General features: G+C 44.6%; 1 protein-coding gene across 14 annotated transcripts in view; it reads left to right on the forward strand.

Annotated features, from left to right (window-relative positions):
• The window catches only part of FGFR1 (fibroblast growth factor receptor 1), a 71288-nt gene extending 44818 nt beyond the window's left edge, over positions 1-26470 (forward strand). For 3 of the 14 annotated variants that reach the window (XM_069075883.1, XM_069075875.1, XM_069075884.1), the window contains 16 exons: positions 7666-7932; positions 9297-9386; positions 9776-9948; positions 12224-12347; positions 12979-13169; positions 14611-14761; positions 17805-18007; positions 18956-19101; positions 19295-19416; positions 19838-19948; positions 20517-20707; positions 22707-22829; positions 23121-23191; positions 23471-23608; positions 23799-23904; positions 24173-26470. In XM_069075883.1, the coding sequence (XP_068931984.1) occupies positions 7666-7932; positions 9297-9386; positions 9776-9948; positions 12224-12347; positions 12979-13169; positions 14611-14761; positions 17805-18007; positions 18956-19101; positions 19295-19416; positions 19838-19948; positions 20517-20707; positions 22707-22829; positions 23121-23191; positions 23471-23608; positions 23799-23904; positions 24173-24349 (2384 nt within the window). In that variant the 3' untranslated portion in view covers positions 24350-26470. Of the gene's footprint in view, positions 1-7665; positions 7933-9296; positions 9387-9775; positions 9949-12223; positions 12348-12978; positions 13170-14610; positions 14762-15802; positions 15948-17804; positions 18008-18955; positions 19102-19294; positions 19417-19837; positions 19949-20516; positions 20708-22706; positions 22830-23120; positions 23192-23470; positions 23609-23798; positions 23905-24172 lie in introns of all 14 variants that reach the window. The other 11 variants (XM_069075879.1, XM_069075877.1, XM_069075881.1 and 8 more) reach the window with 11 other exon arrangements.
• Positions 26471-27847: the final 1377 nt, after the last annotated feature.

Here is a 27847-nt window from a genome sequence, read left to right on the forward strand (position 1 = left end):
AAGCACCCTCCACTGATATCCTCAAGATATCAGGAGAAAGTAAAAAAGGCTCCCCACCCATCCCTACCCCCTGGTAAACTTAGGGGAAGATGCAGACATAATGGACAGATATGGATGGGTTTTGATTTACTTCATTAGAAGGGGCATCCAGATCAATGAATGGAAAGAGAAATGACTCCAGACCTGGAGTTCTTAACCTTTTTTTTTTTGGTAGTATGGACCCTTTTAGTAGTCTGGTGAAACCTAAAAACCCCTTCTCAGAATAATGTCTCTACATGCAGGAAATAAAATTACATAGGGAATGAATTATGAAATATATTTATCAAAATTTAAAAAAAAACATGGACTCTAGCTTAAGAACCCTTGCTCTAGATTCAGAGAATCTGGGTTGAAATCTCACCTTTGATACCTACTATCATCTATGGGCAGGCCATTTCATTTCCCTGGGACTAAGGTTCCCCAGCTTTACAGTTTGAGTGTATAACTGTGATATCCTTTGAAACTCTAAAGCTATAATCTCTTGAGATCTCAGATCTATTTGAATATATTTCAGGTGGTTTTTAAGTCATGTTTCTTCGAAGTCAAGGAGACCATGTCCTTTCATATGACCTTTTTACAATGCTTACCACATAGGTTCTAGTCTTTTCTTTTGCCACTAAAATAGTAAGGTCTAGATGCATCTGAACCTCTCTCTGTCTCTGTCTGACTCTCTTCCCCCATTTGAGAGGAGCCTCCCCCAAGACACCCCGACCAGGAACACACTGCCTGGTAAAAGAGACAAAAGTTTGTGAAGAATAGCCTGGACCTGTTGCCTTATTATGCCTTGGACCAGAGTACTGTATGGCAAGGGAAGCCAGTTCTGCCACCAGCAAAATGCCACACCTGTTGGCTTGTTTTAGGTTACAAGGCAATAGTGTTTGGGGGAAATGGGAAAGAGATGGCATTAAAAGTATCTTACTTTGCATATACCCAAGAAGAGAAACAAATCTTTTCTCTGATTTAGGGCAAACTGGAAAGGGAGTCTACCCTAGAAATGTACTGTCTTCACCAACTATTGAGAATCATAGAGAAGTGTGTTCCTGTCCTTGTTAGTCTTCAGTCCACTTAAAATATGGCATTTTACCGAATCTTTTACAAAAATTAAAAAGCAGAGAAATTGGTGGACGTAAATGTGAGAAGGAAATGAAGAAGGTATCCAGTAGAAAAGATGTTGACCATGTAGGTATTTATCTTGGTTGTCCCTGCTTCTGGACTTAAGTTACTTTAAGGGTTTAGGCTGATCCCAACACCTTAGCAGGCTCCTGTGTTCTCTTGCCATACTCCTTGAGGAATAAGGAAGCATTGACTTAAGGAGGTGAATGTAAAAGCAATGCAGACTCTTAACTAAGTATTTCACTAAGTATGTTCAGTCATTTCAGTAAGGCAGGCTTTTGAATATTTCCTTCCTTCTTCCTTTTCTTCTATTCTTACCCTACTAACCCCCAACCCATGATTACTTTCCATTCCAGCCAAACAGGGCTATACATTATCCCCCATTCTGATCCTGCCCTAACCTATCTCCTTGTCTTTGCCTATAATGCTCCCTATGTATGGAATGGACTCCTTTCCACCTCCATCTCCACTTCTTAAAATCCTTCCTTTCAGGATCCAAATCAAGTACCCTCACCATAAAGATTTCCTTGATTTTCCCCATCCCCAGCTAAAAGTGATCGGTCTCTTTACATTTATCAAAGGACTTTGTGCAGACCTCCTCCTTTTATTTATTACCATCCTTTTTGTGGCAATTGCATGTGTATATCCTGACCGTTTCCACCTCTTATTAGGTTGTAAGCTCCTTGAGGTCCTTGAAGTAAATTGGGCCCCATTTAAAATCCTGCCTCAGATATTTACTAGCTATGTGATCCGGGGAGAATCAACCCAACTCTCTGCCTCAGTTTCCTTATTTGTAAAATTGGGATAATAGCACCTACCTCACATAGGGTTGAGGTGCAGATCAAATGAGATAATGGATGTAAAATGCTTTGTAAACCTTGGAGTGTTAGTTCTTACATCATCTTTATACTCCTAGTGCCCAAATACAGTTCCATGTAATAAGGATAATAATAAAGGCTTGAATTGACCTTGTGTCCTGAAGTCTACAACTCAAGAATCTTTTTCCTTTTCCTTACAGTAGTAATAATGATAGTACTAGAACAGTGGTGTCCAACTCGAATAGAAACAGGGGCCACTAAACTGTATATAAGGAGCTTCCTTTTGACATAGAAAACCACATATCAACATTATTTATGTTCCATTACATTTTTAATTAATTATGTTCAATATTTCCCTGTTGCATTTTTGCATTGCAGCATGTTGGACGCCTTTGTACTAGAAAATCACAGAAGCTTAGAGGTAATTTGTTCCATACCCATCCCTGCACATGGATTTCCTTTACAATATTTTCAATACCTAGGCTTCCCCAGAAGATTCTCTGTCTACTACAGCAGCCCATTTTACTTTCAGGCAGTGCCAATCATGAGGACGCTTTTCTTCATCTATAGCGGATCAGTCCAAAATTTCCCTTCTTCTGACTTCCGCCCTCCTCGTTCTGCTCTCTGCTCGGCTTTGTGACAGCCCTTGAGACATCTGAAGGCGGTTTATGATGTCCGCTGTCGTGTTTTCCAGCTATACTTCACCAGCTCTTTCAATGTATCCTTATATGGTCTTATTTCAAGTACTCTCACTATCCTGATTGCTTCCTTTTGATATACTCTGGCTTGTCAATAATTGTCACCTGGTTCTCCTAACATAAGTCATTTCCCAATTAACTAGGCTCTTCCCTCAAAACAGTGCTGGGATTTTGGTTTCAACTGAGGCTGACCTTCAGCCTGTCTCTCTTTCACTCCAGTTTTCTTAGCTATAGTAAGCTCAGTTCCACACCACTTCTCATCTCATGCTATACACCTGGTTGGTGACATAGAAGAACAGTCAGGTGCCTAGAAGGCCATGGCTGCTCATGGTTGGTGTGGGGGGTAGATGAAAATAAGCTAAGTATCCTTGACTTAGCTCCTAATAGTGCACACTGAGACAAAAAGGAGAGCTGGGCAGTGGGAGCTGCTGATTGGTTTGGAGGCCATGAATCAGTAGCTTAAGATGGCCTGTAGTCCCCAAATCAATCCTCCTTAGATAGGCGAATAGAAAGATGGACATGCATTTGAAGAAATGGAGCCATTAGCTTTACAGCATTGCTGTGATGCATCTTTATGTTTGTCTGACAAACTGAGAAACCAAGCTACAGAAAGATCACAGTGAACAATGATAAAAAGCACTAAAAACAGTCTTCAACCCTAGGTTGTCATTAGTACCCCTAAGTTATGTTATTGTCAGAGGTGAAATTCAGTTCAAAAGAGCATTGAATGGGAAAATTATTGACCATCTACTATATATCTAGCACTGGGGAGGTGTGTGAGGAGGGATAAAGAAGAGATATAAAAAACAACGTGCCCCAATTAACATTATCTCTTTTTTGAAACAACACAAATACATCTGATAATTAAATAACAGGGTAGTCAATCAATAAACATTTATTAAGCACTTACTTTGTGCAGAAACTGTGCTAAACTCTGGGAATACAAATGCAAACAGAAAGACAGTTCTTGCCCTCAGGAAGCTGACACTCTAATGGGAGGTCACTCCTAGTACCCACAAGAGGTCATGATAGGGAAATTCCAGAGTCCTGGATGAAGATGAGAGGAATAAAAGACTCGGTTTGGGTTTGTCTGGCCATTCTCCTTAAAAGAGAGGTTCTGGGAGGAACCAGCCAATCATAGAAAGAGGCCACAGGGGCAGACAGTATTTCCAGTGTGAGAAGTCTGGGGGTAGAGTAAACTCCAGAATTCAGACTCTGGATATGTACAAAAAAAAAGCAAAACCAATTCCTGCCCTCAAGAAGCTTGCATTTTAGTGGGGAGAGGAAAATATGTGTGTTTATGTGTGTGTGTGTGTATATATGTATGTAAGTGTGTGTTTGTATGAATCAGAACATACAATATAAATACAAATGAGGGGTTGGGGAGTGGGGACCAGGAAAGGCCTCCAGAAGAAGGTGGTACTTGAGTTGAATCTTAAAAGAAAGTTAGAGAGGGATGCTAGGTGGGGCAGTAGATAGAGCACCAGCCCTGGAGTCATGAGGACCTGAGTTCAAATCTGTACTCAGATACTTACTAGCTATGTGACCTTGGGCAAGTCACTTACCCATGATTATTTTTTTTTTAAAGAAAGAAAACCGGAGTAGAAATTAGGAGGGAGAACAATTACAGTCATGGGGAAAGTATGACTAGATCATAATGCACATGGAGACAGTAGAACAAAAGAAAATTAGAGCAGGTCAGATTGGTTGGGAAGAACTTTAGATGCTAACCAAAGGACTTTATACCTGAATGTGAAGGCAATAGGGAACCGCTGGAGTTTCATCAAGAGGACGTGATATAGCGTAAGATTAAGATCCAAAATGTGTTAGATTGATCGAGGTGGTATGGTATGGTGGGAAGAACTTTGAAGTCTTGAGTCTGGCCTCGACACTGCTGCTCAATGTGTGTGTGACCTTGGTCAATCCATTTCCTTTTTTTCTGGGTCTTCGTTTCCTCATCTGTAAAATGAAAGAGGTTGTTGGACCGTGTGACAACTTCCAGCTCTTGGATCAGGCTTCACAGAGCTGGGACTTCAGCTAGGCAGTGCAGGATGGGGCAAAAATCAGATAGGCAGAGCGGAGGGAAGAGACCAATAGATAATAATAACAAGGATGAGTAATGTAACGGCTCAGTTACTGGACTGGGGGTACGGTGTGTTGTTGGCAAAGGGTCAGCTGAGAAGACATTTGACTGGAACATAGCAAGAGACAGAAAGAATGCTGACTTGGTAGATTGGATCCAGATTAGGGGAAGCCTCGACCAGCCTTGATCAGCCTTGCCAGACCAAGGAGTTTTCATTTTACCATAGTATAATCAATGTGTGTTCTTGAGCAAGACAGTAATAAGATAAAAGCACTTTAGGGAGATTAATCTGGCTGCAGCATGTGGGGCCAATGGAAGCCGGTAAAACTGAAGTCAGGGAGGAATGAGATGGTGAAGGCCTGTACTTGGGAAGAGACAGTGGGAACCGAGAAAAGGAGACATTCCAGAAACATTTGGAAGGAAACTTGGAGCAGCAAAAACAGCACAGAGGGGAGAAAAACTGGGCCTGGAGGCCTCTGCGCATATCAGACAGAAGAGTTTTGTTTGCAGACTGCTCTGGGGACAGGTGGGAAGCATTTTGTCTTCAGTCCAAGTTGTAATGAGGCAACGACTGTCTCAGCAGGGCCCTGTCTTCTTTCTTTCTTTTTTTCTTTCTTCCTGGGGAAAATGCCATTTGCTTTCCTTGGCACCTCTTGTCCTTGGGACCTGTTGAAGTCAAATATGTGATGCCAGAGGCTAAGAATTTGAGTTTGCTGTTTGTCCAAAGGCTGGTAACTTGGTACGGATCAAGAGAGACAAAATATTTAATCAGTGAGGTCATTGGAGGGAAATGAGACTTGATCAATAAAAGTGTTTGCTGTTTTCCATGAAGGGTGGCTGACCTCTCAATTGCTTCTTATTGCCCAAGGTGGACAATACTTCAAACTTTTAAAATATGAAGAATAATGTCCTTTTCTTTAAACCACAGAAACTTATTTTTAAATCATGTATATGATCTATTTCACCTTGGTATTTTACTCAGTAGGATAGATGAAGGTTGGGGGTCATGCTGTCAGATCTGTAGGATAACTGTCTATGGGCCAGAGGATTTCTAACAGATGTTTCTCTGGCCCCTCCCCCCCTTCAGAAAGGGGTTTAAAATGCTTGGGGGTAGGAACATGATTATATAATTGTGATATTTGTATGTATAACTACTTATATTAACAGAAGCTCTCTAAACCCCTGCTCTTTACTAAGGGGAGGGAGGTCTATTTTAAATGAACAGTGCCAAATATGAACATTTCAGTTTTGTACAAACTGTAAGCAAAATATGTGGTGGTAGAAAAACACTAGATTTGATAGGCAGAAAACCTGGTTTTTAATAATGGATTTGACACCATGTTTGACCTTGGGCAAATCACTTGGTTTCCCTCCTCTACAAAATGGGGGGGGGGGGCACAGTGAGAGGTCAGGTAGTGGGCTTGATCCCTAAGGTGCCTTTTCAACCAACAGCAACAATCTACAATCTGCTTTTATACCTTTCAAAGTGTTCCTTGATCCCTTGTCAAGGAAGAGGGTATTGGGTTCTCTGTTCAGTGGCTTAGACTGGACTTCTCAGCATGGTATGAAGTGTTTGGGACCCCTTGGATCTGCCCCTGAGACTGTCCACAAATGCTATAGCTATGGGGAGAGAGTTGTGATGCATGCTACAAGTAGAAACACCCAGGAAGCAGGTTCCTTAGCTTCCATATGAGTTAGGAGGAATGAATAGCATATTGAGTTTAAAATTTAGAGTAGGGTAGTAGACAGGAGGATGAGGGATCTGTACTTACAGCATTGAATATGGTGGAAGGAAATCAATCCTTCATTTTCACTTTGAAGAAAGTGGGTCAGGGGATATCAGAGTGATGTCAAAGGACCGGTCACGTCCATTTCTTGGTATGTCTGTACATCTGTATGTAGTGAAGGGCAGGAGTTGCTAGTTGGTAGAGGAAGGTTGTAGGAACTTAGCAGGGGGACTTCTTGACCCTCAGCTGCTAGGACCAGCTCTCTGAGTAATCAGCTCCATTCTTCTGTTGCCTGTGAGGAGAGGTGGGTGAGGAGAGTGGACTCTGTGGAGTGTGTGTATGTGGGGGTGGGCTGGTGTAGCTTGAGAGAGGAAGCCTGAATGATAGGATGAGGAGAAAGGACCTTTGTGTACAAAAGCCTCATGCTGCCAGGGCAAGTGTGGGGCTTTGCGGCAGCTGCTAGCCTCTGTTTCTAATATTGTAGAACGCTAGGAATCCTTGGGCCCCGACACCTGTTAGCTGGAGGTTCTCCTAAGCTGACCTCTCCCTGGCCTGTCACTCTCACATAAGTGTATGCCTTCTTGTGCCAGACCCCGCACTCTATGAATGATTTAAGCATTCTCCTGCCCCCCCCCCCCCACCTCCCAGGTAATAAGCTGCCTTCTTCAAATTTGGTGGGGGAGGAGGAAGACAGGCAATGCTTTTCTTTGGAACAGGGTGTGTTCGGCTGTCATTAGGGAATGGGACAAGAACAAGGTAGTGCTGGAAAGGGAATTGGGGCTGGCCTCCAGGAAGTGACGACTCTTGGCAGCCAGCCAGTAAGTGTGAGGAGAAAAGATACCCGGACTGCAGAGGGATGTTGGGGCAGGCGGGAGGAAGGGCCTGGAATAGCTAGCCTTTTCCCTTAGGAATGAGGGAAATGAAACGTGAAATGAAATGCTTAATGCTGCCGCAGCTGCTTTCTAACTTTTGCTTTTTTCTTCCTATATTCTATGAGAGAGTCAGTTGGGAAGGAGGTGGAGAAGGGGATGCTGGGCCAGTCCCCACATTCACCCTTTTGATTTCGTGGCTCCTGAGCTAGTGGTCCGTTGGGTGCCATGGCTCATACTCAGCTAGCGTAATGCCCTTTGTCTCTCCCCCCTCTTCCTCTCTGTCCCTTCTGCCTCTGCGGTGGTGTGTGGCCCCAGCCCTGCCCTGGGGTGCCCCCGTGGAAGTGGAGTCCTCTCTGGCGCACCCTGGTGACCTGTTGCAGCTTCGCTGTCGGCTAAGGGAGGATGTTCAGAGCATCAATTGGCTGCGGGACGGGGTGCAACTGGTGGAGAGCAACCGCACTCGCATCACTGGGGAGGAGGTAGAGGTGCGGGATGCCGTCCCCTCGGATTCCGGGCTCTACGCCTGTGTGACCAACAGCCCCTCAGGCAGCGACATCACCTACTTCTCCGTCAATGTCTCAGGTTGGTAGCATCGCACCTCCCCACCTCTCTGGTAGTCTCACGGGGAGGTGATGCTCCCCTACTCTTTCATGGTTTCCTGCACCCCTGCCCACTCTGCTTCAGAGCCGCTGCCCACTAACCTCTGCTGCCCGCCTGCCCACACTGCCTGGCTTAGCTCTCAGGTGCTGAGAGCCCTTTGGAGAAGACGTAAGGGCCTCAAGATCTTCCTTCTCTTCCCTACAGCATTGGCTGACTGCTCCTACACAGTGAGCACCTCACTGAATCCTCCCTGTCACAGCACGCCCAGATCTCCAGGCACTCAGTTGGGGCTCAGCTGCTCACTTTGGACAGCTGATGTCCTTCAGCCTTGGTGCACGTAGCACAATAACCCCATCTTGGTGGAGCTGTCGGAGTGACGGGCACCAAGGAACCTGGCCACATGCACAGAGAATACCTGTGGCCATTTTCCTCCCCAGCTGTTGCAGGGAACCAGAGGGCTCTGTGGCATTGGCCTCTTTAAAGACCCCAATTCTGCCATTGTCAAGGTGCAAGAGAGGGATCTTCACCAAAGCAGGGCTCAAGGGGGAAGGACAAGGACTTCTGGGAACCATTCATTAATCTCTGCAGCGGGCATCATTGCAAACACGCTCCTACCGAGGGATACATCAGCTCCTCTCAGAAGCACTAGGAGGGACTGGAAAATATCTGACATAAACTTGGATGGTTATTGACAAATGAAACTGACCACCTGGGTGGGATTGGAAGGTCTGTGTTGAGGACTCTTCTTGTTCCTGCTCAGGATGTACTTACTGGAAAGTGGTACTGTCAGAGGCACTGGCATAAAGAAGGCTTTTTGCCTTAAAGAAAGGCAGGTCAGAAAGCCCTACTTGTGACTCTAGAGAAGGGTACTACTTCTTTACTTACTGTGCTGTCACAGTGGTCTGAGGTGTGAGCTATCCCAAAAGGGATGCAGGGTCCCTGGCAGCCATTGCTATGTCCCAAATCATCAGGGATACCTGTGGTCCCTGGAGCTAAGATGGGGGAGGAGGAGAGATGGTTGATATATATCACCATTTTCATTTAAAGGATGGTAAGATTTTCTGGGCAGATTTAGGCATGGAGGCAGGGACAGGGCGTGGGATGAATCTGAGTGAGGGAGTGGGAGTGGGTGTGTGAACTTGTGGTAACTATTAAACTGTTGCTGTTATGTTACATTGAAAGTTAGTCATTGAGGGTAAGTGGCTTTCGGGGGGGGGGTCATCTATATTTATGTCTAACAGGGAGACTACTCCCTGGACAGTTAGTGCTGGTATGGCTTAGAGAGCTGGGGGCACACCCTTCTTCCTTGGAAATAACCTCAAGTGCTTTTTCCTCTTCCTTCACAGATGCTCTCCCTTCCTCAGAAGATGATGATGATGATGATGACTCCTCATCAGAGGAGAAAGAGTCAGATAACACTAAGCCAAACCGTACGCGTGAGACACTGTTTCCTACCTTATTACCTGTGGAAATTGGGGGCTTGGAGCAGGTCAGGGTGTGGAGAGGGGGAAGGTTAGAGTTGTACCTGCAGATTGAAATCTGCATAAGCTCTGTGGAAAGGCTAGAGGGTACTAGGTACCCCAAAATGCACAGTTAGTTACCTGGACACATGGCGGGCTTTGATGGTACATGGCTGTAAAATAATCCAGCCGGGATTAGTGCATTTGGGGCTAAGTGGGTAGTGCCAGTCACTTTTCCCAGATAGTACACCTGGCATCAGGGTCATTCCTGGGAGATGTGTCACACAGCACTGACCCAATACTCTTGCTTGCTGGTCTGGCTGATTTCCCCTCTACTTTTCTTGGTTCACCCTTGGCCTTGGCAGCCGTGGCTCCATACTGGACATCACCAGAAAAGATGGAAAAGAAATTGCATGCGGTACCGGCAGCTAAAACAGTGAAGTTCAAATGCCCGTCAAATGGCACCCCTAACCCCACTCTGCGTTGGCTGAAGAATGGCAAAGAATTCAAACCTGACCACCGGATTGGGGGCTACAAGGTGTGGTTATATGGGGGGGTTGTTGGGAAGATGAATAGGGGATGTAGGAACAAGAGCTGAAAGGGGGGCTGCTGAGAGCAGACAGCAAGCATTTATTAAGGGCCTATTATGCTAAGCACTGTGGATACAAATAAAGGCAAAAGACAATCCTTGTTCTCAAAGAGTTCAGTCCCTAACAGGGGAGACAACTTGAAAACAACTACATACAGAGAAGATAGTAGCAAGATAAATTGGAGATAGTCACAAAGGGAAAGCACTAGGGAGGTCACAGGAGAAAGACTTCATGTAAAAGGTGAGATTTGGGGGACTTAAAGGAAGCCAGGAAAGCTGGGAAATGGAGATGAGGAAGGAGAGGATTCCAGATATGGGGGACTCTCTTTTGCGAGGAATAATAGGAGATGAGTGTCACAGGATCACAGAGTATACGGAGGATAATAAGATGTAAGACAATTGGAAAGATAGGAATGGACCAGGTGAGGAAGGGCTGTATAAGCCAAACAGAGGATTTCATATTTGATTCTGGAGGGAAGGAGGGAACCGCTGTCATTTATAGATTGGATGGGGAAGGAGGCAGGGGAACATAGTCAGACCTGCTCTTTATAGGAAGATTGTTTTGACAGCTGAGTAGAAGGTGGACTATCATGGAGAAAGAGGGACTCTTGCAATAGTCTAGTCATGAGGTGATGAGGACCGATACCTGGGAGGTAACACTTTCAGGGAGAGAAGGGATCATATAAGAGAGATGTTGTACAGATACAAGGAACAGGACTTGACAGTTGTGGGGTGAGAGAGTGAGGAGTCAAGGATGGTACCTAGGTCTCAAGCTGAGTGAGTGGGAGGATGGTGGTGCCCTCCAAGTGACTGCTGCTTTGTAGTTAATAAGTAAGAGGAGAGTTAGGAAGAGGGGAGGACTTGGTAGGAAAGAGAATGAGTTTGTATTCCTCAAATACAACACAGTACTAGGCACATAGTATTTGCTCAGTAAATACTTGCATTTTCTCTCCACTCTGTTCCTACCTGTCCCTTAAAAGAACCTGAAATAGCCACTGCCAAGTTAAAATGACACTTTTTGCCTGTTTTACCTTCCGTTTCATCTTTTCCTAATAGTAATATAATAAGAAAGTAGATTCAGATCTGGAAGGGGTTTCAGGGCTCATCTAGTCCAACACTTTCATTTTACAAATTGGGAAACTGAGGCCCACAGAGGTGAATTGATTTGTCGAGCTTTACCTAGATAGTAAGCAGCAGAGCTGGAATGCAAGCCTACATCCTCTGAGTCGAAATCTTTCATTCTTTCCACTGGACCAGTCTCCTTCCCTAATACTAAGTTACCAGCCTTCCTTATTTGTTGATTATTCTTGTGGACCCTTATTCTTCCCCTAACCCATTTTCTTTCCTAAAGAACTTAAAGTAGGAAAACAAAGAGGAAAGATAAAAAACATAGAAATATTGAAACTTTTTTTAAACCTCACTGGTACCTGTCAGTTAACCAGGTATATATTTTACATTGCACATTCATCATGCTGTGTTTGGATCTGAAAAGTATGAAGAACAAATACCCAGTACTACGAATGAATTTATTTGAAAGAAACTTCAGGGCTCTCCCCTAGAGTCTGAGAGGTGGGATTGGGATGATTGAAAGTTGAGGCATCGGGGTGGCTAGGTGGTGAGGAAAGCAGGGGCCCAGACACTTAACACAAAAAAACTAACCGTGTAGCCTTGGGCAGGTTACTTAATCCCAATTGCCCTCCAAAAGGAAAAAGAAAGTTGAGGCATTAGGTCTTTATATGCCCCAAGGATAGCTGTAGCATGGGGTTCCTACCAGACTCCTAGTAAGGCTCTTTCTGAGGGTAGGGAACACTTAACTGGAGCATTTCACTCCTCTCACTGTTGCTTAGGGTGTATAGAACCCAGAAAAGAGCCCCTCATCGCAACAAAAACCTTTGTGTCAGAAAATATTTGTGCCCCATCATGGGTGATAGTTTCTTTGATAGAGAACTGGACTTGGAGTCAGGAAGACTAGCCATATGACTTTGGGCAAGTCACTTAACCTCTGCTTGCCTCAGTTTCCTCATCTGTAAAATAGGGATTATGATAGCACCTACCTCCTAGGGTCATTATGAGAGATCAAATGAAATAACATGTAAATCACTTTGCAAACCTTGAAGAACTATATAAATTACTGTTATTTTTCCCCCCTGGGTTGGAGGGATGAAAGCATTAATGCAGAGGGCTGGTTCCATGCTGTGTCTGGTTCACTCTTACTTCCTTTCAGGTCCGCTATGCCACCTGGAGTATCATAATGGATTCGGTGGTGCCGTCTGATAAAGGCAACTACACTTGCATCGTAGAGAACGAGTATGGCAGTATTAACCACACCTACCAGCTGGATGTCGTGGGTAAGGAGAATACAAGAACGAGGGCTGGGCTTGTGAGCTGGACTGAGCAAAGGGCCAGAATGAGGAGCTTGGGGAAAAGGAGGCTGGAGGTGAAAGAAATTACTCCCACGTCTCCTAAGGGCTCCTTGAGGGCAGAGACTCATCGTCCTGGCTCCCCAGTGCCTAGCCGTTATTTCTCACTTCCAGTGAAGATGGTAAAGGAAGTAAAAGGAATGTAGACATGGGAAATAGAGATGTCCCGGAAACAAGGTGGGCTATGGGCTTGGGGTGTGAGTCATGGATGGATTAAGACAGTCCTTCCGAGGGTTTTCTTGATACGAAATTGCCAGAAATGAAACATCTAACAAGCAGGTATTTAAAAGTTTTGGAGTCTTAGAAACTGGTTTTTCTTAGTTAACTGAGTCTTTTTTCTGAGGGCCAGTGGGAGTGAGACCTTTTCTGACTCCTTGAATTAGAATGCAGTGAAAAGGCTCTTCTTCCTTGCTTTTAAGTTACCCTCTGGGAGTCTGGTCGAGATTAGTGAGTCAGGAATGGTGGCTAGGCTACAGCTCTTTTTGCTTTCTTATGAGACTTGAATTGCTTTGAGATATGACTAGGTTTTCCTGCCTCTCTTTCCCCTTCCTCTATGTAGAGCGGTCACCTCACCGGCCCATCCTGCAGGCTGGATTGCCTGCCAATAAAACAGTGGCTTTGGGCAGCAACGTGGAGTTTATGTGCAAAGTGTACAGTGACCCACAGCCTCACATCCAGTGGCTAAAGCACATCGAAGTGAACGGGAGTAAGATTGGCCCGGACAACCTGCCATATGTGCAAATTCTAAAGGTAAAACTGGTCCCAGGACTTGGAACCACTTTTCATGGGCATTGTGGTCTAGGAAGGAGGCAATGGCTCCCAAGCAAGGACACATTGATACGCTTTTCAAGTCCCCTTACTGTTCTTGAGCCCAGGTTCCTTTCCCTCTAAGCACCATCAGTCTTATTGAGGAGAAAATCCTCTTCCCAGGGATTTGCAGTAGGGGAGGTGGGAGGGGAGGAGGACTAAAGGTGGGAGGTGGGCTAGGGAGAGTAATTTTTCTGTGACATTTTGGTTCCATCTTTAGACTAGACCTTCAAACAGGGCCTCTCCATGCCCTTTCCCTATTCTCTCCTTCATATTGAAGTCACTGTCTGGGAGTTAGGGTAGTAGAACATCAACTTCAGGCTAGCAAAATACTATGTACAAATTCTCAATCACGGAAATGCTCTCTCTTCCCTTTGCTCCTAAGTACTGACTTCCTTAGTCGCTATCATGTACCCTTTCCCTTCTCTGCTTCCTCCCCCAACCACATGCCCTTTGGCCCTAAAAATCTGCTTCTCCATTAATCCTAGCGAAAAGATTGCCCAAGTCCCCATAATGGGTCTTGCAATAGGTAACCACCAGAAGTCAAAAACATTCATATTGTTGTCCTTGAATTACACGTACCTCATCCTTCTGCAGCCCATCTGTCCCAGGCTTAAGCCTGACCTTGCCATTGGTTCTGAAACTGGTCCTGCTTATAAATGGGACTGTGGATGTGCACTTAAGCCGTCCATCTCTTTCTGCTGTACCCTATCCAGTCCCAGAATTTATATAATACATATATAGATACACATATATACACATGTATGTATAGGTATATATACATATGTATGTAATGGGAAGGTAGGTAGCACAGTGGATGATAAGAGTGTCAGGCCTGGAGTCAGGAAGACTCATCTTCCTGAGTTCAAATCTGACCTCAGATACTTATTGGCTGCGTGACCCTGGGCAAGTCACTTAACCCTGTTTGCAAGAAATGACAAACCACTCTAGTATCTTTACCAAGAAAATCCCAAATGGGTCTAACAAAGAGTCAGACATGACTGAAAAAACTGAAATACATACATACATATATACATGCATACACATACATATATCTACACAATATACCTTTATATATACATACACATACACCCATGGATATGTGTACATATGGAATATAGACTGAAGCAGGAACATTTGATTTGAGGGGGATAGCTAGTGTTTCATTTTTGAGGATTTTTATGTTCATTTTTTTTCAGTCAGATTTTTTTTAATTTTTAAGGGAAACTGATCCTATTGTGTAAAAATTAGAAAAGATGACAGATTTCATTTAATCACCCCTTTCCCTTAGCGCCTTGCACCTGCCTGGTATCCAGCCGGGGGCTAAGCATGGTAGTGCGCACATGTCTGCCCAATTGACTGGTATGTAATTGGTTTATTCCAGCATTCGGGGATTAATAGCTCAGATGCGGAAGTGCTGACCCTGTTCAATGTGACAGAGGCCCACAGCGGGGAGTATGTGTGTAAGGTTTCCAATTATATTGGTGAAGCTCGCCAGTCTGCGTGGCTCACTGTCACCAGACCTGTGGCAAAAGGTAACCGGGAGATGGGGCCATCCTATGCCGGGAATTTGGTTTAGGCCCAAGTCGCTGGGGCAAACGGAAAAGTCAGCCCCAACCTCTCCCTGTTTTCCTACTGTGTTTCTGGTGCCCAGAGCCATGGAAAAATGCCTGGCATGGGCGGCTGGTTTGGTTTGCCTGTCATGTTGGTTCCTACTGGTCCTTTTGCCTTCTGTGTTATTCCTTTGCTCTGTGTGTGTATATATGAACATATGTATGTATGTGTATGTATGTGGGTGTGTTCCTATGTGTGCTTTCTCAGTGTGTTATGAATGGTACTAAAGGCAGTGTGATGTAAAGGGCACTGGACTTGGAAATCAGAAGATCCAGTTTTGGATCCTACTTTATTATGTGACCAGGGACAAGTCATATAAAAAAATATCTCATTGAGCCTAAGTTTCTGCATCTGTAAAATGGGCGTGATCTACAGTTATGGTACCTACCCCAAAGGGCTTTCCTGAAGCTCAGATGGCACTTTACCAACCTTAAAATTATGATATAAATGTCAAGATCAGAGTTTAGGGGACATGCCGGAGGATGAAATCAGCTCCTACCATCTCAAGGCAACCTCTGTGAGCTGTATATGAATCCAGTTACCCTTCTTTCCTCATGTTTGTGCCTCCTCACCCTGTCTCTCCATTAAACCAAACAGCCTCCCACCGCCTACCAGGTCCCATTTCTCCATGCCGCCCATTGCCAGCATGCTTGGATGGGCCAGGGGGTGCCAGCATCCGGTGAAGGGTTATAACTAGCCGTCTTCTTGTAGGTCTGCCAGAGTTCTTCCTCAGGCTCTCTCTCTCTCTCTCTCTCTCTCTCTCTCTCTCTCTCTCTCTCTCATCATTCTCTCTCAGGTCTCACTGCTGCCTGGGATTTTTTTTGTTTTGCAAAAACAAAACATTGGGGAGCATTTTTCATCTTCCTCTTCTGCCTTTTTTATTGCCTCTCCTCCCACCATCTCATTGTCCTGGAGGTCTCATGCCCTATGCTTGTCCATTTTGCCCCTGTTGTCTCTTTTAGACGGCCGGTGTTAACACCACTGACAAAGAGATGGAGGTGCTTCACTTAAGGAATGTCTCCTTTGAGGACGCAGGGGAGTATACATGCTTGGCGGGTAACTCTATTGGACTCTCCCATCACTCTGCATGGCTGACCGTTCTGGAAGGTATATACTGTACTTCTCCTCTCGATGTCCTGCCCCTACCACAGGCACGGAGGGAGCATGCATTGCAGGTCTTGGAGAAGCCTAGAGCCTTAGGAAGACAGAGGAGGGTGGGTGTGGACAGTGGAACTAGGCTTTGCACCAGACCCTGCCTTGGAAGTACCTACAAACACCACCACCCCTGACTCCCTCCAACTGTGAGAATACAGCCCTCTGGTGAGAGTGGAGCTTTCCTTTTTCAAAAGCAAGGAATCTCCTGTTCATACATCCATAGCTGGCTCTCTCCTTGGCCAAGGCAATGCATGCTTGTAGTTTGGATTTAACCTGTGGCTGGGTGCTCTTCCAGAGTAGACTCTTTCCATTCTTATGTCTGATGCATCCCCCACCAAAAAAAAAAAAAAAATCAACACCACCACCATTTGGAATTGAGAATCCCCTGGTGATGTCATGTCTAATTTCCATTTTTCCCCTCAAACCTAAGTGGTTTAGGGGAAGAACCACTACATGCCAGGGATATGCTTCTGTCCCATGCCAATTCCTATAATCATACTGTCTTCAGCTGTCTTAAGCATGACTTCTCTCAGACAGGCTGTACCCATTTTCCCTATTTAAGCCAGATGTGACCTGATGTTAGACAGGAAAGGAAGGAGTCTGTTCAAGGTGGTGGGATGGTTTATGTCCTGGGGAATGGAATCCCTTACTGCTGCCTTTGGAAGTCTCTTGCTTGGGGATTCTGACATTTTTTATTTTTACTGTCATTGCTGCTACTGCTACTGCCACTGCTTTTTATTTCCTTCCATGCTAGTACACGGGCCCAGCAAAGACTGATAATGCCCAGCTAAAAGCAGGGAAGACTCCAGTGTTTATTGTTGTGACTGTCCTCATTCTGTCCATCCTACCTATATCCCTCCCAATCGATTGTTTCTGTCCCTTGACCTGGAGAAAAAAACAAAACAAAACAAATTCTTCTCCCTATTATCTGCTTCACTTTGGTGAAATTGTGTTCCAGGCTCTGTCCTGTTGAACTAAGGCTGAGTATCCTGACTTTCTAGGGGAGTTATCTAACGGTGTGTTTCCATGACGCAGTAGTTTATTTGGAGGGCAGGTGTAGAGAGGCCTGAATCAGTGGACAGGGGGTGGCATTGTGTGCAGGGGTTTTTTTCCAAATGCTCCATAGTCTGTCCATGCTAAGAAAGGTGTTGAATTATACTGACAAGTGAAAATTGTGGAGTATGAGAGTACGGAGAGGGAAAAGAAGCATGACCTTCCCACCTCTCGTCCTTTGATTGTAGGAGACAGGAGCTTTGAAATGGACTATGGGCAGAAGTGGGGGGAATCCTTTCCAGAACATTTTCTAGAGTTTATTTTTAAATCTAGATACATGAGTTTGGTTATGAGTTGAGAACATAAACATTTACTATTTTGGTTTGATGTGACATGAAGGTAATAGTATATAGTAGGGATGAAGGATGGGGTATCAGAGCTATATATTCAGCAGCAGACCCAAGACATGTGCCTATGTTCTTTCCTTTCCCCTTCTGTTTCCTGAAGGACAGTGTTAGCCAAACAGGACAGCTCAGCTTGGAGTGCTTCCCCCTCCCTGGGTGTGGGGCGTGAAGCACAGAGCACTTCTATCCATGACGGTAGTCTTTGGGGAGTCTCAAAAGTTGGGTGGTGCCTAATCTATTCTGTGACTGGGGCCAGGGTCTGACCAGCCTCCATTCATTCAGCTCTATAAGCGCCCCCTCCGGGCAGGGGGGGAAGGGAAATAGGGAAGGGCTATTTTTTTCTTATGGAGTTGGGGCCCTAGGAGGCTGGTACCCCCCAGTGCCTGCTGACACCCTGTTCACACCGACTCAGCCCTGGAGGAGAGACCAGCAGTGATGACCTCGCCTCTCTATCTGGAGATCATCATCTATTGCACGGGGGCTTTCCTCATCTCCTGCATGGTGGGGTCTGTCATCATCTACAAGATGAAGAGTGGCACCAAAAAGAGCGACTTCCACAGCCAAATGGCTGTGCACAAGCTGGCCAAGAGCATCCCCCTGCGCAGACAGGTAACAGAAAGTAGATGGGGGGTTCACATTCTCTCCCTCCCATGCCCAGCATCCTCTCTGTGTCCTCCACTACTCCCTGAATTCTCAAATCCTGTGCCCTACACTTACCTTACCATTTCCTAGCTTTGCCTCCCTACTTCTGAGGCCGAGTCAGCTAAGCTCCCAAGTTAGAGTCATAACTGTCCCCCCTGAGATGCAGCTTCTCTACCCATTGCTTTCCCCAGTAGTTTCCCTTCCAAGGCTCCAACGCCAAGCCTTTGACTCAGCTGAATATATGAATTAGGTGTTGTCTGGGCCTGGGCATGCCGATCAGAGTGTCATGTCTAAAAGGGTTTCCAGCTGTGCATGTGGAAGACCACATCAGGGTCAAGCCCCTAGGGGAAAGTCAGAGGTGCAAGTATGCAAGAATGCGTCCTGAGATCTTTTTCTCATTTACAAAAATTTTATGGGAATTTTGTAGAAGTCTGAAAGGGAAGGCTTTTGAACTGGGTGATAACTCTGGGGAGAAGAAATGTTTTAAGGGTTAGGAATCTCTCGTGTGGGCCAAAAAGTTATTTACAGACACTAAGCCCCCACCTGAGTATAAAGGCAGAACTGCTATTGGGGTGATAGGATAGACTAGCATGAAACCTTAATAACTGTAAGGGATCTTAGAGATTGTTTAAACCTCCCTCTTCATTCTGCAGATAGGAACCCGAGGCTCAGATAGGTTAAAGAATGTGCACAAGGTCACTCAGGTGGTCTGAAGAAGCTCTGGGTATACATGTGTTTTTGGAGTCACAGGACTCTTCTCCTCTCTCCTGTGCCACCTTAGAGATGGACAATAAGTAGATAAGATACTGATGAGAAATTCTGGCTATAAGAAGTAATTTATTCCTCCTCCAGATGCTGAATTATCCAGCCTCTTACCCCCTTTCTGCTTCCTTGAAGGGTAACCCCACTCTTTTGTTATAGGTGTCTGCTGATTCCAGTGCCTCCATGAACTCAGGGGTCCTGCTAGTTCGGCCTTCACGCCTTTCTTCCAGTGGGACCCCTATGCTAGCAGGTGTCTCTGAATACGAACTTCCTGAGGATCCCCGCTGGGAACTGCCCCGGGACAGGTAATTGTCCATCCTCAACTTCCTGCAAAGCTCCTTGGCCCCTTCTCCTAGGCCTTATATCGAAAGGTGAAAAAAAAAGTGCCCACAGGAAGTTTTCTCTATTCATTGCTCTGTATTAGATAAAAGCAATGACCTCCTCTGAGGGACTGTAGCACAACAATCCTCTCTCCCCCCACTGTCTGTTCTCAAACAGGTTGGTTCTGGGCAAACCACTGGGAGAGGGCTGCTTTGGACAAGTAGTATTGGCAGAAGCTATTGGGTTGGATAAGGATAAACCCAACCGGGTGACCAAGGTGGCAGTGAAGATGCTGAAATGTAAGTGACATGTTTCACTAAAGCTGCTTCTTTCTATTTTCCACAGTGTAATTTTCTGAGCAGAACTATAAGCCTCAGGCCAAGAGAAACATTCCAGCTTATCTGCTGCTCCTTCCCCCCTGCCACATACAATGTGCTGACTTGATTGCCTCTGTTCCGGACATATTCTGGGATGTTTCCCTAGTAGGAGGTGTTCTTCATTTGCTACTGGCCTAGGCTATTGTCCCATTATTTAAGATCCTACTGTCACCTCAACTTTATTCCTTTGGCTCTCTTCCCTACCTTCAGCCCATCTTCCCCACATCCCAAAGATGTACATACATAGGGAAGAAAAGTAGGAATGTGAGGGAGTGGGAAAAGGAGTAAGTCCTGAGGGAAAGAAGCTCTTCAAGACTGACACTACCTGTCTTTCTATCTAAAGCGGATGCAACAGAGAAGGACCTGTCAGATCTGATCTCAGAAATGGAGATGATGAAGATGATTGGGAAACACAAGAACATTATCAACTTACTGGGGGCATGCACACAGGATGGTATGACCTGAGGCTTGTCAGAACAGGGTTAGGGAAGCATCTCTGTGGGCATATCAGTAATAAGCTGTCTCAGTCATTCTTGGGAAAAAAATGGGAGACAATATTGCCTAACCAGCCTAAAATCAGCAGGATACAGACTACATGTGAGAGAGAACGGAAAGTGAGGAAAGAGAGGAGAAGATGGAAAGAAAGATACTGCTATTTCCCATTTGTGGGCATTAGCCAATCATGGGGCTTGGAAACCTATCTAGGGCTATTGGGGTGGGGGTGGTAGTGAGCTAGAGAGGCACGCTGCTTCCAGGTCTCATATGTTAAGTGCACTTGCATTTCCCTAGTGTCCACTGTTACTCATGCATTATGATTTTGTCCCAGTTTGCTTCATGGCTGCCCAGGACCATTCATTCTGGGTCATCTTTGAAGGGTAGGGCTTCATAGAGTGCCTTGAACTCCCAATGCAAAGCAGGAAAATCTTGACTTATATGGAAATTTTTAGGGATTTTGGAGGGAGATGGGGATGGTATTTGGCTCCTGACAATTCTTCTAACCCCTTCTTCTTTATGCCTACCAGGCCCTCTGTATGTCATTGTGGAATATGCCTCCAAGGGCAACCTTCGTGAGTACCTGCAGGCCAGGCGGCCCCCTGGGCTTGAATACTGTTACAACCCCAGCCATGCCCCAGAAGAGCAGCTCTCCTCCAAGGACCTAGTGTCTTGTGCCTACCAGGTGGCCAGGGGCATGGAGTATCTTGCCTCCAAGAAGGTGTGGAATCTCAGGCCAAATGCACTGTGTATAAGGGTAGAAGGTGGGGAGTGGAGTGACTTTCTCTAGTTCTGATTTGAGAGCATCAACCAGCTTACCTAAATTTCAGGTATAAATTTAATCCTTTAATAGCTTTCCATTAAATAAGAGTCCATTAATTCTCTCAGGTTATAATTTATTAGGCACCAACTACATACACTGTATTAAATACTTAAAGAGATAAAAAGGCAGTAGAAGGCACAGTTCATGGTCCCAAGGAGCATGTGATATAATTGGGAGTCAGGATTTAGGTGCTACTTTGCATTACTAAGGATAAGCACAGCTAGGTAGGGCAGTGGATAGAACACTGGGCTTGGAACCAGGAAGCCTTATCTTCCTGAGTTCAAATCCAACCTCAGACACTTATTAGTTGGCAAGTCACTTAACCCTATTTACCTCAGTTTCCTCATCTGTAAAATGAGCCGGAGAAAGAAATGGCTAACCACTCCAGTGTCTTTGCCAAGAAAACCCCAAGTGGGGACACAGAGAAGTCAGACATGACTGAGATAACTTAACAAGAAGATTACTAAGGATCATAACATAGTAATGTTAAGAGTTGGAAGGGACCTTAGGAATCAACTTCTTTTTATCGATGAGGACATTCTCAGAGCTAAAGTGGGTGACTTTCCCTAGGTGACACTGCTAGTTAACAAAGAGCCAGGATTTGAACCTAAGTCTTCTGACTTCAAATTCAATACTATTTCTACCATAAAAACACATGAACACATAGACTTCAAAATGAAACTACACTATCTACACAAAACCTAAACATTTATAGGAAAGTAAAGATGAAGACTAGGACTGTTAGGATGAATACAAAGCCTGCAATTAGATAGCATCATCTTCGTAAAGATGGCAGTTTGTTTTGTTTTCAGTGGTTAATTTTACAACAAAAATCAACAGCAATTTATATATATAGAATTTTCTGAAACCTGATATATTCAATTTTTACTAGTTTTTTGCATATTTATTTTTAAATTTTTTTCAACCAAATGCACCTTCTCTTCCTCTCACCCCCCCCTCCCCCAGTGTTTTTATATGGTTAATTCTATTTTTGTCACCTTAATACTGAAATTTCCACATTTTTATGTTCTTCATATTTGTCCTTTCTACAGCAATACCATAAATCATTGTACTACTATTTAAATAGCCACAGTCTACCTAGCCAGTTCCCAGATGTTGGCCAATCAGGCTGTGCAAAGAACTCTGGACTGCTGGACTTAGAATCAAGAGATATATAATTTCAGGCCTTGCCCTAAAACTTAACAGATATGTCACCATGAGCAAATCACGTTTCTCCTAAGAATCTGTTTCCTCATCTGTAAAACAGGAATAACAACAGTACTTACCTCACAGGGCTGTTTTGAAGAACATGAGCACTCCATATTAGAGACTTACCTGTGCTTCCCAAGACTGGCTCTTGTTGTATGTTGATGGATAATTTTCCAGAAAAGAAGTACCCGTTTGTGGTGCTGCTGCTAGTGTGTGGAACTTTCCCCACAACACTGAGATTTCACACATTTTTTGCTAAATTAGTGGATCTACTAGTGGCATCCTACTGCTTTAATTTGCATTTTTTAAAATCATCAGTGAGGTTAGACGTGTTTCTTAGAGGATGCTCACTGTATTCCCATTGGTCTGCTCTTTCACCATTCGTTCAGTCAAGACCATATATCACCTTTGTTGGTTTGTATTAGCTCCATGTAAAGTCTGAAGGTCAGGGGTGAGCAAAGTTTTAGAAAAGCAAAGGGAGAGGTTATGGCTGAGTAGAGGGAGAAGGACATTTCCAGGTATGACACTATGTACAGTGTTTTAGAAGAGGGGAGAGGGGATGGTTTGTTGGATATATCAAATATGAATGGGCATATACAGAACTGAGGGAAGGAGTTTATAAAGCTGATAACTGTTACAGGCTCCCCTCCTCCCACCCCAGAATTCTACTCTCTGCTTCCATCTTTAGTGCATCCACCGGGATCTGGCAGCCCGGAATGTCTTGGTGACTGAAGACAATGTGATGAAAATTGCAGACTTTGGTCTTGCTCGGGACATCCATCACATTGACTACTACAAAAAGACAACCAATGTAAGACAAAATGCCTTTTTCCCATCTGTACCCCAACTAGCCTGCTTTCTCCCTCTAAGATTCTTCCTCCTGTCATCTCCCTTGAAAAACTCCACCCCTTCTATTCAACCTTCTCTGTAGACCTGCATAACTGCACTCTTAGTTCAGTTGCTCCCCAGAGGAGGCTGTATTTCCCAGATGGTATGGTGGGAAGTACTGTGGATACTCACTCTAGTCTCTGGACATTTCTACTGCCTCACATACATATCTCTGATTTCACTTAGTTGCTTCATGCTTACTGTATACGTGTAGGGTCGGCTGCCTGTGAAGTGGATGGCTCCTGAAGCACTGTTTGACCGGATCTATACTCACCAGAGTGATGTGTGAGTTGGCAGTAGCTGCTAGGATGTGGGATACAGAGATGTGAGCACAGGGAGGTCTTGGATCTTGGATAGAATCTGGTAGGGAATAAGATATACCTGCTCATTTTGGGATTGGGCAGCCATGTCCAGTCTGGGAGAAATACCTTCCAGTACTCTCAGAAACCTATTAGATTTCGAGTGATGGGTATGTGGTACTTTAGCGTAAAAGGTTCTGGATGGTACTACCCACTACTTAGTTCTGTGCCTATATAGACCCATTGAATCTGTGCTGATATACAGGTGGTCTTTTGGAGTGCTGCTGTGGGAAATTTTCACCCTGGGAGGCTCCCCTTACCCTGGTGTGCCTGTAGAGGAACTTTTCAAGTTGCTGAAGGAGGGTCATCGAATGGACAAGCCCAGCAATTGCACCAATGAACTGTAAGCACAAGGACCAAAATGGGGAGCTGTGAAGGAGAGTGAAAATGCATGGGGGGATGGAGAAGCTGGTGGGTCATGACAGGGCTGATGCAGAGAATGCCCTTTTCTTCCTAGTCATTCTCTTCTTTCTCTTCCACCCAACCTACCTATCTTATCACCTGGCTACCTCCCATTCTCAACCTTGCCCCAGGTACATGATGATGCGGGACTGCTGGCATGCAATTCCCTCTCAGAGGCCTACCTTCAAGCAGCTTGTAGAGGACCTGGATCGAATTGTGGCTCTGACCTCTAACCAGGTACAACTGTCCCCTCTTGGGCTACAGGAACATCCTAAAACCAGCAGCCCAGATGAATGACTTCTATCCAAGGTTGAAAAAACTTCCTCTCTAGCGCTTCAATTTTCTAAACCTTTGTAACTCTCCCATTCCCCACTTCTTTTCTCCCAATTCCTTCGAATGTTATTGTCTTAATTTTTCCTTGGATTTATCTGACCTCCTTAAGGAGAAGAAAAGGCTGTGCCTCCCCCGTACTATGCTCATTGAAATTTCTCTCTGCCTGTCATAGGAGTACTTGGACCTGTCAGTGCCCCTGGACCAGTATTCACCCAGCTTTCCAGACACCCGCAGTTCTACTTGCTCCTCTGGAGAGGATTCAGTCTTCTCCCATGACCCACTGCCTGAGGAGCCCTGCTTGCCCCGACATCCGGCCCCACTGGCCAATGGGGGACTCAAACGGCGCTGACATTCCCCCACAATGAACTCCACAAACTGATATCCTTACCCCTGACTCTTGGTTGGGCTCATCTCCCTTTTTTCCTTCTCCCTGCCCACAGGAGTTGGCTGCCCATAACTCAAGGCCTTCCCTTTATTACCCATCTCTATCCCATTGAGCTGATTTCTCTTCCATCAATTAACGTCAGCCCCTTCTGCTGGGAAAAAGGGAAAAAGAGGTACTTCCAGTTGGCTACTTCATTCCCCTTAACCTTGGGCTAGGACTTCTCCCTCCCTGGAAGGGAGAGAGAATGGGGAGTGGGCATGGAAGTGAGGCTTCTTACTGGGCTCTCTCTGGTACTGTTTTTATTTTAACCTACAAGTCTCCCACATGTTAGTGGCAGGTGCCTTGTCTTCAGGCTGCAGCATGGGGAGGTCAGTCAGTGCCTCAGGCCCCCATTGAAGGTGACCTCAGCTCCAGAAGGGTGGTACTAGTGGCTTATTAATTCCAATACTAATTTGCTTTGCTGACCAAACACACCTGGTACCAGAGGATGCTGGGGCAAAGGCTGGAGGCAGTCTGTGGCCCTGGGGCCCAGCCCCATCCTGGGGCTTTGTATATAACTATGAAGAAAACACAAAGTGTATAAATCTGAGTATATATTTACATGTCTTTTTAAAAGGGTTGTTACCAGAGATATACCCATTGGGTAGGGCGCTCCTAGTGGCTGGGAGACATCAGTTGCTATATATTGAAAAAAAGAAAAAAGAAAAAAAAGGAAAAAAGTTTTAAAAAAAGGTCATATATTTTTTTGCTACTTTTGCTGTTTTATTTTTTTAAATTATGTTCTAAATCTATTTTCAGTTTAGGTCCCTCAATAAAAATTGCTGCTGCTTCAGTTCTATATGGGTTGTATGAAAAGGGAGAGAGGAATTTTGGGAATTAACTGAAAAAAATGAGATTAATGTGTACTGGGGGCTGCACTGTCTTTGTAAAGGGCTTATGCCCTATAGTTCCTATTTACCCTTTCATTCAATTAAGTTTAATTCAACAAAAATGTATTAAAAATGCCTCCTATATGTGCAAAGCACTGTTAGGCCCAGAGGATATCAAGAAAAATCCATTCTTATGTCTTCTGAATCTTCTCAGAGGCTACCAAGGTCTCTGGTCCTTCTGGAATGGTCTAGGGATAGTACACAGGAGTGGACAGGAGTCTTCTGTTGATGGGATTGGGCATCAGGCCCAGGCCAAAGCAGCCCTTAACAAAAGACCATTTCCTCATAGGAAGTTGTTGATTCGGGCATGCTCCAGGACAGTCCTTTGGGCAGGGCTCAAGGAGTGGTCCCTGAGGCTCAGGGTGGGGATCCATATCTTCCCAGGCCCTGAGGTTCACCACTCCTCAATCCACACCACAAATGGTTCTCCCTAAGTCATACACCTCAAGTACCCAGGTATCATCCAAGCCTCTCCCTTGGCAACATCACAGATTGAGTACTGCCTTCCTAAGGCTCTTTCTATTCAAAATCAAGGTTGGGGGGGGGGGGGAGGGGAGTCACCCCTCCATGGGGGTGGGGATCCTCTGGAGGTTTGTCTGTTTATAATTGTGCTTTCTGCTGCCACCTGCAGGGCCATTTCCTGTACTGCCAGCCAAGCCTCTCTGTACCTCTAAAGGCTCCTCCACCTCCAGACTTTCTAGAGTTCCCGCCCCCTGAATGTTCAGGATGTTGCTCGTTCCTTTGATTTCTATAGGGAAGGTGGAAACAGCTGCTTTAATGTTTTATCTTTGAGTTGATCATTTTGTTACAGCTCAATGCTGACACCTGGGCAGTTGTTTCTCTGTTATCCTTGACTCCTCTCTATCTGTAAAACTGTCAACCTTACTACAATTTGATTGTGTGTGTTTGTGTTTAAAAGAAGCATGATCTAGCGGACAAAGCCAGGAAATTAATCTCAGCTATAATACTATTTACTATGGGACTTTAGACTGGTCCCTTTCTTCAGTTTTCCCATCTGTAAAATAGTGCTAATAGTCTCTGCCTTGGCCCTACCTCACAGGAATGTTGTGTGAATGGATGGAAAAAAGTCTATCAAGTGCTTTATGCTCCTTGGGGAGAGGTGCTGGAGAAAATACAAGGCACTATTACTATAAAATTGATGTCCTTGCTGTTATTACTTAAATCACCCATGAATTCCCAAGAGGATTGAGCTGGTTGTCAAATGAAAGACAGTTCGATTGAGCTGATAGGAAATGAAATGGTAGCTTCACTTATATGATCAGATTGGGTCTCCTGGGGCATAGAACACAGTTTATCTAATGAAGACATTAAGCTGAAAGAGAAGCCTGTCAAGGTGTTTAGTCTACCGAGGGTTAAAAGATTTGAGTCTAGGATCACAGCAGCACTGTGCTGTGTGTATATTTAATCAATACTACATTGGACCTTTCCAGTCTCTTCTAATTGCCACAACAGAAGGACTCCTTTGTCCCTGGGCGCTGCTAATGCAACCTATTGATCTCAGGTAAGTAAGATTCAGCATCAGATGAAGCAAGAAGTCAATTTCATCAATAATAATAAAGTTGCAGTGTTTACTAACTACAACTATAAGAAGCCAGCAAGCTAAAAATCTCATTCACATTAAGCAAATTGGCTGTCTGAGCCTGCAGTCTGAGTTTACAGGTGTGTAACAATGAGAACTCTTTAACCCATGGTTTAGCATTACATATAACAACACTATCTATGTGATAGGAACTATAATGATTAAAATATAGAATAAGAATATGGATGTGGTAAATGCAGATTCCTAAACAGAGCTACTGAAAACACCTACTTTAGTTATCCTAGTTAACTCTTCTCTCCTCTCATCCCCCCCACCACTATGGGACAGGCATGGCCAAATGTGAGGATTACAGGATTTTTTTTTATAGAGTATGCCTATAAACTATCATCTAAGAGAATACTGGGAGTGAGTAATACTAGATAAAAAACACCACAGAAAAACCTGGCTATATCCATCTATCAGTAATGGGGAGAAAAAAGAAAGACCTGTTATCAGCCTTTCTTCTTTCCTAGAAATAATGAGTGGGAGTGGAAAGGGTAAATATATAAGCCCTAACAGTCAAGAGAAAACTGCTTCTAGACTAATAGTGATAGCCTTTCTGGAGCCATTTCCCTTATTAAATGATATATGTCTTGGCTCATCAGAATTATATACATATAGCATGTCTTTGGCTTTCTAAGATCCAAATGATGAAACTTGTTAAGATAAGTTATGCTAAGAATAGAGAATGGTCTTTCAGTGTCCAGAAGGAATGAAAAGGTTAAAAGTGGGCTGCTGGTCAGAACCAGTCAAGGGCTCCCCCTAGGCTTAATTATTCCCACTCTGCCCTGGGAAAGGACTGAAAGAGCATCCTACTAGTACCTATGAATCACTGGACAAGAAGACGATTGAGCAAGTTAACTGGCTAATCTTCCACATTTAATCTTTAAAATATGAGCTAAGTAAACTTTAAAAAAAAAAAAGAAAAGGAAC

Source organism: Petaurus breviceps, unplaced genomic scaffold (genome assembly GCF_028583685.1).
Source record: "Petaurus breviceps papuanus isolate PSGF00001 unplaced genomic scaffold, PetGlider_PUasm1.0 90919, whole genome shotgun sequence".
NCBI classification, from domain to species: domain Eukaryota; kingdom Metazoa; phylum Chordata; class Mammalia; order Diprotodontia; family Petauridae; genus Petaurus; species Petaurus breviceps.